The sequence below is a fragment of the Chrysochloris asiatica genome, unplaced genomic scaffold, assembly GCF_000296735.1.
Source record: "Chrysochloris asiatica unplaced genomic scaffold, ChrAsi1.0 scaffold00011, whole genome shotgun sequence".
NCBI lineage: Eukaryota > Metazoa > Chordata > Mammalia > Afrosoricida > Chrysochloridae > Chrysochloris > Chrysochloris asiatica.
In genome coordinates, this window is record NW_006408529.1 from 17071279 (window position 1) to 17081592 (window position 10314).

Sequence of the window (10314 nt, forward strand, 5' to 3'; positions counted from 1 at the left end):
TAATTTTAAGAACTCGTTTTATTGAAATTCAGTAGTTAACAATAAATATCATATTAAGTTAAATAATTCATTTCTAAAGAACGATGACCCTTTCTGCTCTCATAAAGATTTATAGCCTCAAAAACACAATGCAGGGTTGCTGTGAGTTGGAACCAACTCAACGGCACACCACCACCACCAACAACAAGAAGCTCGAATTATGACTTGTGGAAGTGCTAAGAAGTGTACCATAACAGAAGTAAGACTGAAGGGAAGGTTAAGAGATCTGTTTTGTGTTTTCTTTGCCCCATTTTATAGCATAATTTGGACATATTTCTGAAAATTGTTGTGTCCTATTTTTGTTGACTGAAGAATTAATGAGTTAGATACAATGATCTATAAAATCCATTTCAATTCTTGAGGTAGAAAACTCTAGTTTTTAGTAAAAAGAAAAGATTTTTACTAAAGAGTAAATTTAGACTCTGATCATTTCTACTTTTATCATACTCTCTGTCTGACTCAAACAAAATTTTATATTGTTTGCCAAATTTTTTTCATCTACCTGATTGTCATAAACATTCTCAAATAGAGACGGCCAATTCATTTCTTTGCACATGCTAGTGAAAATCTGTTATAGTGCCTGCTTAGATTGCAATGTCTAGAACGATTAGTAATGTCTGTCAAGGGTGTGGAACTAGGGAGCTGTGACTTGTGTGGCAGTTATTTGTCAGTACTATTTTTGACTGATGATAAAACCCACAAGTTATGAGTGTTTGGAAAAATGGAAGAATTAAAATAAATCTAAGATGTATGTAGGGCATAATCATCTGATTCCCTAACCATCTAAATTTTTAGCAGTCACCTCTCAGAATGATGATAAAATGGACTCTAGAAGCCTTTTACTAGTATTTTGTTCAGTCTTAAGCAGATAGCTAATATATGCATTATGAGTCATACTTTGATTACTACTTTGCTGAAAATTTGAATTTTAATGAATAGTTTGACTGACAGTTATGTTTGGAACGATTGTTCACGTGTAGATCAGAAATGACCAACAATTTTAGTATAATTAATGTGCAACACAATGATGCAGAGGTTGTTGTTGTTAAGACCTATTGAGTCAGTTCTGGCCCAAAGCTGTATAGGGTTTTCAAGGAGCATTAGGTGGGTTTGAATTGAGGACCTTGTGGTTAGCAGCCCAACGTTTATCCTACAGTATCACACTAGGACTCCAATGCAAACAGAGGTTTAAAAACAACTTAGACACAATAGTGGATTATAAAACATGGGTGTTCAGAACCACCGAAACCATCTAAGAGAGAAATTAGAAAAAGAGAGAATGGATTTTTTTTTTTTTTTTTTACCTCGTTGGAAACACCAGAAGAATGATCTTGAACATAATCCAGAGCCTTTTTAGGAGGCTGGGTGTAGTTGCACCATATAAGCAGAAGTGTAGAGATGGAATGGAGGAGAATCAATGGCAGCAAGGAATGACATGTGAAAAAGGTGACAACAGTTAGAAATTGAGTGCTGATAGCATCAGATACACACAAAGAAGGACATGAACAGAGCAAAATGGGGGTAGCCTAGGAGTGCAAAATTTGTAAATATCCTCAAGCACTGGGTAAATTTGATAGTGATTCAATTAGTATATTGATAAATTTATTTCATCAAATCAAAATTAGCACTCCCAGTCTCTGTCCAGAGAGGAACTCGAGGTACATTAAAGAAACACTAAAGAGCCAGTGGATAGCATGCTGGTGAGCTTCTATGTGTGGTAGATGTGATTATAGAAAATGCTGATAATTTAAACTCAGAACAGAAATTGGCATAGTCCCTATGGGCTAATCAACAATAACAATACATATAAAATAAAGCAAGAAAAGTTGTTTTCATTTAGAAAAAGTGCATTCATGTTTATACCAGGATATAAATTTGAAGAAAAAAAATTCTTTAATTAGGTAATAACAATTCTAGAAAAAATTATTTGGTTTGTATTCATTTACAGTCACTTTTGATTCAGCTCAAGAAGATATGATGACTGACCAGATAGATGTCTTCCTTGCATTTTGTTGAACAAAAGGATCAGCTATAATTACCAAGATCAATATATATATATGTATTTTTAAAAAACAACAGAAAGATAAACCCATTTCCGTTGATTATTATTATTTTTTTCTGTCTTAACATTCCTGTAGGACAGAGGAGAACTGTCCCATAGGATTTCCAAGACTGTAGTCTTAAGGAAGCAGACTGATACAACTTTCTGCCAGGGAGCTGCTGGTGAGTTTGGATCACCAATCTTGTGGTTAGCAGCCGAGGGCTTAATTACCACACTACCAGGGCTCCTTCAAGATCAGTATACAACTAAATAAATCAGTATATAATATGGTAAAAGAAATATTTCTTACCGTCTGATCTCTAATAACCTGCCATGCTCTGTAATTTGGGTATGTTATTTAAACATTTAAAACGAGGTAATACAAATAAGAATTTAAAAAATGTATATGTAAATGACAGATAATCAATGGCACTGCTACTGGTAGATAGATACCATTTCTAAATAAAGGAAGTTGTTATTTGAAGCTTGAGTTGATTTGACATCAAACAGACTAAATAATTCCCAGAAGGCCAGGCAACTAGGCAAGGCTACCTCTGGTGGGGGTTTAGTGACTAGAGATTGTTCTGGGGCTTTCACTAACAAGACTAGAAATTAGACTATAGGGTTTCCTGATGTCTTCTTTTCCTTTTGTTCCTATCAGTGAGTGAAATATTCTGGCTTTTTAGTATAGTGGAAAATGCCCAGGGCTTTTTGTCTGACAAGCCGGGATTTAAATTTTCACTTTACTATCCCTGCAAATTACTTATCCCCTCTGGTCCCAAGTTTCTTCTTTTTGGAGGAGCACCGTGAGAACTCACTGAGATAATGAGTACAGAACTTAACACTTTTTAGGAACTTGCTGATTCCTCAGCAAACGGGACCTATAATTTTGGTGATTATTATTATTGTACATTTCATGATGCCCGTTTTATTGAACTAGCCAAAATGGACTGCAAACAAACACAAATCTTCTGTAATGCTGTCATCACTGCCTGAAGATCCAAAAACAGAATCCATCACAACGTATTGATTTGAAATGTATGAGATGCAAAGTCATCATACTGCATGGTTTGGTGGCAGAGAAAAATTGTATCAGAAGAGTCTGAGCCCGCTTAAACATTCAATACAGCAATTAACATGGAACAAGCTGTATCAACTTTGTAGATACGGTACGCATTTAGCATTTGTTCTCCAAATGACACCTATCTCTTCTGATACTGATCATTTTTTATAAATTAAACAACAGTCTCCCAGTTTTCATATAGTAAGAGTCTAGCCTCACTTACCGGGCGTCCAAACTCCAGTTCTGAAAAGAATTTATACCAGGGTTCATTTTCTAAATCTATGTCATCTGGATTTATGCGATCAGTCTGGAGCAGATGTGAAGGAAAAGGGAAGGAAAAGGCACACTGAGCTGAGTGAGGGAAATGCAGTGTGGGATGAAAAATACACACGCGCATCCACACGCAAACATGCACCCACTCTCATTCAACAAATCTCAGCAGGAGGAAACAACAGACGTACAGTGAAATGAGTAACATTAAGACATGAAGATGAGCTTCAGTGGCATTCCCTCTATCCACCATTTCTGAGTTTCTCCCTAGCTGGAGGCATAACATCTGGAGAACTCGTATTGCAGTGAGAATGGGCATTCATAACATACCAGAGACTTAACATAAGCTCCACATAGGCACCAAGTAGCTCTTCTGGGTAAGTCCCTGCATAGTCCCTGCCCTCTTTGGTGGACAGCAGTCCCAATAGGTAAGTCTAAACTGGTTTACATATGCAGACAATTGGCTCAGGTGCTGGAGTGTGGAGAGCTTGGGGTGGAGAAAGGGACAGGTGGGTAGAGATATTAGCGGGGTGGTGGTGGGGTGAGGTGGGAAAGGTGGGGGATGGGGTGGTGGAGCGGATGCAAATGGGGTGTTGGGAGACAGCTAGGCATGAAGAATCTGAGCTCTAAGTGAGAAAGAAAGGGGGTTACATGGGGAGATAGGGAGGCCTGTGAGCACAGTCTCTCACGTTGTCGTCCTAGCCTCTGGAGAAGGAGATCTACACCTGAGCTTCCTGGCAGGTATTAGAAAAGTCAAAGAAGGAAGGAGCTCACCCGAATGGGAGAGAGAGCCTGGGTGCACAAGCTTGGTGGGGGGAAGATGCTCCTGGGTGGAGGGGAGGGGCTACCAGTTACTTCTTGGTGTGGTGAACCAGAAATAGGCTTCCGACTGGGCTCCCTTGGAACAGGTGTCGCAGTTGTTGGGAGAGGGGGCTGTAATAAAAACGGGTGAGGGGAAAACGGATTCATTCGGTACAGTTTGTCTGTGGCATCAAGAGCACACCAACTAGCAGTACTTTGGGTCCTACCTTACTTAGTCAAGGGGGAGGAAACGTTTCAGAGGTGAACCAGAGTCTGGGCCTCTGAAATGGTCCAAAGATTGGGAGTTATGGAAAGTGTAGAAATATATGTTTTTATGAGATATCCCGAGAGCCACCTTCCATCAAGTAGAGAAGTAGGATGAGTTAGGTGTTTCACATTACTGCGGATGCTAGGGGTAGGAAAAGGAGGTGAGGGCTAAACTCCCACCTTACTATGGTAACATTCTAATTCAGACAAAAAGAAAATTTTTCTAATTGATTTGCTCCCCTTCAGAGCTTTTGGAATGTTGCATAAATTGTAAAAATCCAGTCTTAGAAAATATATACAATAACTTCGTGATGGAAGAATCAAACATGCAACATTTATTTTATCAAGCGTTATCCTTAATATTTTCAAATACATGCCTGGTTAGATTGATGCAGGCTGTTAATTTTATATTAAAACTGGATGGTTAAATTACAACATATGGGTTATGACCCATTATCAAAAGACCCTAATGAAACATGGTGCAATTGGACACTGTAGTATTTCAATCTGGCAAAACAAACAAAACAAAATAAAATAAAAACCTGTTCCCTGGCCAAGAGAGGATGAGCAACCTCCCTAACGTATTATTGTTGTTGTTGTTAAGTGTCGTCGAGTCAATTCCGACCGATAGCGACCCAGTATAGGGATTCCAAGGAGCAGCTCGACCCAGTATAGGGTTTCCAAGGAGCAGCTGGTGAGCTTGAACAGCCGACCTTGCAGTTCAAATGGCTTTGCAGTCTGGCGCATTAACCCACTGCACCACACCAGAACTCCATATAGGAGGGCTAATAATCATTCATGACTTTGAAGTAATTCCATGTCATTCCTTTACGATTCTTAAAGGAACTCAAAGACTTCTACTGAATAAATTACATCTCAGTGTTAGAAGAATGTCCTGTAACTTTCATAATGTTGGAAGCTTTGAGAAATTCTGCATTCAGACAAAAGGCACTATTCTGACATGAAATTGTGCTATTTATTGACTTGTTGCATTTATGATAGTTTTGCTAATGTTGTTCAGTCTGTATTTAATAAAGACTTACACCCTAAATAATTTTGGTAATGTGGTTTTCTTTCAATAATTTTATAATAAAAGATTATAATGATAACTAAAGGCAATGATAGAAAAGTTTGTGACATTATTACTAAATAGTGAAAGGGTCTAAGCTATCTGAAGTATGTAGTGATTATAACTGCAGTTGTTATTGTTAAGTGCCATGTGGTTAGTTCTGCCTCACAGTGACCTTGAAGGAGAGGCTGGTGAGCTTGAACCACCGACCTTGCGGTTCAAACCTGCCTTGCAGTTTATCGCATTAACCCACAGTGCCACACCAGTACTCCATAACTGCAACAAACCTGGGAACTGTTTATGATGAGATACTAGCTCGTGAAAGCAGACTATAAGCATGTACTTTTATAGTAGTTACATTGGTATTACAGAACCTGTATTTATATAAGGACAAAAAGGAAAGATACATAAACATAAAAGAGCACATGGTGTCTTGATATTGAGATTGCTCTGTGCGTGTGTTTTATTCTTTGAAATATTACCTTGCTTTATTTGTGCAATAAATAAAAAACAGAGATTAATTATATCCTGCTACTATGTGGTGCAGTGGGCTAATGCGCCAGACTGCAAAGCCATTTGAACTGCAAGGTTGGCGTTACAGGCTCACCAGCTGCTCCTTGGAAACCTTATACAGGGTCACTATGGGTTGGAACTGACTTGATGGCACTTAACAACAACAAATATATATAGGAAAATGTTTTTAAAATCTTGAGATAATTTCTTTATTTATGCCAATATTACATGGGTTTACATCTCAGCAATATAGTGAAGTGGGTAAAAATAAAATATTCTAGTAAGTAATTTGCCATTTTCTGCTTAATTTATAAATTTGATTTAGTTTATATTTGATTCAACATTTGCAAAAGTGTTACATTATTACATGATATTTTGATTATAATACTGCTTTTGCCCCAATTATAATTTAGATCATCACAATTTCGTGCCATGCTTCTGTTAGAGCTGGTTTTTAGGGTAATTAACATTAGCAATAATTTTGCAGCAAATTTTGTTTGTCTATAAGAGAAATGTTGTTGTTAAGTGCCGTTGAGTCAGTTCTGATTCATAGGGTTTCCAGAGTAGCTGGTGGGTTTGAACAGCCGACTTTGCAGCTCAAATTGATCTTGCAGTCCAGTGAATTTTCCTACTGTATCACACCCACCAGGACACCAATTATTTAATAGGAAAACTAATTTCTGGGTATTTCAATTCTCACATATTCTAATGCAACACACTTAATGATATTAATAATACTTGACTTTAAAATCTCTGCTTTTAAGTACTGTATTCTGTTTTGCAAAGGGGAAATAGAGCACACCAATGTACATAGCAGCACTATTAAGAATAGCAAAAAGATGGAGACAGCCTAAGTGCCCATCAATGGAAGAATAGATAAACAAACTGTGGTACATATACACAATGGAATACTATGCTACCTTGAAGAATAACATGGATGAACCTTGAGGACATTATGTTGAGTGAAATTAGTCAGTCACAAAAGGAAAAATACTGCATAGGACTGCTACTGTAAAAGACTAAGAAAAAGAACCTATATTAAAGGGGGGGTGGTGGAGATTCTTTGCTTGTTACTGGGACATGAAGGGTAGGATGAGGGGAGGGAGGGGAAGGTGGAGCAAAGGGTAGGGAATAGGCATAAGATAGTTTGGGTGTTAGGGAGGGGGACAATACACAAGAAGGGGGAGGCGAATGGAAGAATAAATAAGGCAGAAGGGAAAACAATTAGTCAGGTTTGCATGGGCTAAGCGGAACAGAGGTAAATAATGATGTATGCACAACATTGGAACAACAGGGCTCTGAGATACAGGGATTGAGACATGGTTGGAATGACTAAAAGTGGTAAAATGATGTTTAAATGCTTGGCTGTAGTTTGAATCTTGATTTCCCTGGCATACCATTACAAAATATACACTTGAGGGGGAGAGAAAGGAATAGCCAGAACTATCATCATAGAAAGCTTGCAAATCTGTCTTCTGCCTATAACTGATTGTTGTTGTTGTTTTTAGGTGCCATTGAGTCAGTACCGACCCATAGCGACCTTAAACACAGCAGAACGAAACGCTGCCCCATCCTGGGCCAACCTCACTACAGTTGCCACACTTGAGTCCATCGATGCTGTCACTTGGCCAATCCATTTCGTTAGGGGTCTTCCTCTTTTTCTCTGACCCTCCACCTTCAACTCTACTTTGAGGAGGCAGTTCTTCCCTAGTTGCATTTTGAGTGCCTTCCAACCTGAGGGGTTCATTTTCCAGCATTATATCTGACAGTGTTTCTCTGATATTCACAAGGTTTTCAGTGACTAAATATTTGGAAGTAGTTTGTTACTCTTTCTTTCTAGTCTGTCTTTGTCTGTAAGCTCATCTGAAACCTCTCCACCATGGGTGACCCTGCTGGTATTTAAAATATCGGTGGCATAGCTTTCAGAATCACAGCAACTCATAAGCCACCACAGTAAGACAAACTGACAGACGAGTGGTGGTGATTGGAATACCTAAAATGGGGCTACAACGTGCCCAGTGAGGGAGGCTTCCTGTGGAGCCTTTGCATTACATAAGACTATAGGTGGAATCCTGAACCTCACCCAGAAACTTTTGAGGTGGGAAATTTCCACTGGAAAGGACAAGCAGACCAGCTTGGAGTAACTAGAAGAACAGAAGATACTCTTGAAAGAAAGACAGGTAGGAAAAATACAAAACAATAATGGCAGTCCGACCGATTACTACAAGAACAAGCAAGTTGCTCTCCTAGGAGACATCAAGCCAAGTGGTTGGGTCCCCTCAAGGCAAACCCTTTCTGAGACTAAGACTCCATGAGAATACATGAGCAGACATGTACTCTGATTGGTGACCACGTTCATCACCGATAAGGGGAAGTGAGGGAAAAACAGCAATGAAGCTGCGAGATAAGCCCTACAATGCTCAATAGACACCTGTGAACCCGGGTGGAGACCTGGTTGGCCAGCAGTGTGACAAGACCTGCAGATTCTTGGGCCCAGAGTCCGTGACATAGTCACAGAGCACTAGAGTGGAGAGTGAAGTATCCAGCTGATAAGAAGAGAGGGCACATGCATAAGAACACCCACACTTGCAGATAATACCCACTCGACCTGGCTTCAATGATTGCATTATCAGAGCTCAACTAGAAGAAGAAAGAGGAAAAAAAAAAAAGAATAATCTGATACAATTTGATGAACTTGACCTACACCTATGAATGCAGTAGCTCAAAAGAGGGAACAAATCTTTACAGCATGGATCATTTCCACACCCTCCATACACAGAGTAGACAGGGATGGGCAACTTGGACATTGGCTACCCAAAATGGGGGGTGGAGCTACAAAGGCAAGAAGTGACTGGCTTACAAGCTTTCAAGAGGGAACCTAGATCCAGAGGGCCTGGAGGAAGGTAGAATCTCCACTGAGTAGTATCCAATCTGTCTGGGAGGGGCTGATGAAAGGAGATGTGGATAGGTCCCTTTTGGTACAATGGTGAATAATTGTTATCAGGATTGACTGTGAGGGTTGGAAATGCAAAGATGGACTTTTATAGCAAAAGGAGGGGAGTGATTGACTTTGCAGTCCAGGAGCAGAGGTCCCTGGAATCATCAAGGGAGAAGAGTGGAATGTGGGACCCTACCCAGAGAAGCAGTGATGCCAGAGATGGAGGCAGAGACGATGACATGGAGAGATGGAGCGGCTGGGGACTCTGGACTCAGAGAGGGAGAGGGGCTGTGTGCTGATGACCGGGGGGCAGGCTTGCAGGGTATATCCTTTGGTTGGTTGATGATGCATGGAGGGGATTGTACCCATGTCAATGAAACGATATATGACAGGATGAATGTAAAACTAATGTTCTCCCATGTAAACTATCACATCATTCACAATAAACATTAAAAAAAAAAAAAGTAAAAAAAGGGGGTGGGGTGGGATAGAAACTTCTCTTCGCAGAAAACCACTGATGTCAAGTTGATTCTGACTTGATAGGACAGAGTAGAACTGTTTCATAGGGTTTCCAAGGTAAACAGAATGCCACCTTGTATAGGATTTCCAAGGAGTGGCTGGTGGGTTTGAATCACCGACCTTATGGTTAACGTTCGAGTACTCCAAACAATTATAATTACTCAAAATCTTGATTTTAGAAATATATTTCTATTGTGCTGTTTTTGTTTTGTACCACCAAGTTGGTTTCAACTCAGAGTGTCCCTGTATAAGGTTTCCGAGGCTGTAGTTCTTTGCAGGAGCAGAAAGTCTCATCTTTCTCCCTCAGAAAGGGCTGGTGGGTTCAAATTGTTGACCTTATGGTTCGCAGTCCAGTGCTTATATTACAGAGCTACTGCATGACCCTATCTCTAATATAGAATATGGAAGAAGGAATAGAATACCCGTTAACTTGTCCCATAGTTCGGAATGGCATTTTTTCATTAATTATGACTTTCCAGATTGAAAAATCACTTGATAGTCACAATGACAACTGTGTAGAATCCATCTCAATAGAAAAAGACGAACATTAGTAAAACTTCATTTTGGAATGTAATGAAAGGCACACATTTGAGAAGAGTCTTTATGAACAATAAAAACTTTGCAACTGGCAAAACTAGAATTTTTACTTTGCTATGGTTGCTATGAAGGAGCTCTGGTAGCGTAGTGGTTACGAATCGGGCTGCGAGCCTTAAGGTCAGCGGTTCGAAACTACCAGCCGCTCCGCGGGAGAAAGATGAGGCTTTCTACTCCCGTAAAGATTTACACCCTCGGAA

The 10314-nt window shown here is 39.6% G+C and overlaps 1 protein-coding gene across 7 annotated transcripts in view; it reads right to left on the bottom strand.

Annotated features, from left to right (window-relative positions):
- SORBS2 (sorbin and SH3 domain containing 2) overlaps nt 1–10314 on the bottom strand; it is a 121565-nt gene that overhangs the window by 57507 nt on the left and 53744 nt on the right. The window contains exons 8-9 of one of the 7 annotated variants that reach the window (XM_006834447.1): nt 4188–4346; nt 1344–1400 (exon numbers count right to left, since the gene is read on the bottom strand). The exons of 4 other annotated variants lie outside the window; for them this stretch is intronic. In XM_006834447.1, the coding sequence (XP_006834510.1) occupies nt 1344–1400; nt 4188–4346 (216 nt within the window). Of the gene's footprint in view, nt 1–1343; nt 1401–3366; nt 3451–4187; nt 4347–10314 lie in introns of all 7 variants that reach the window. 2 more of the 7 variants (XM_006834451.1, XM_006834448.1) reach the window with 2 other exon arrangements.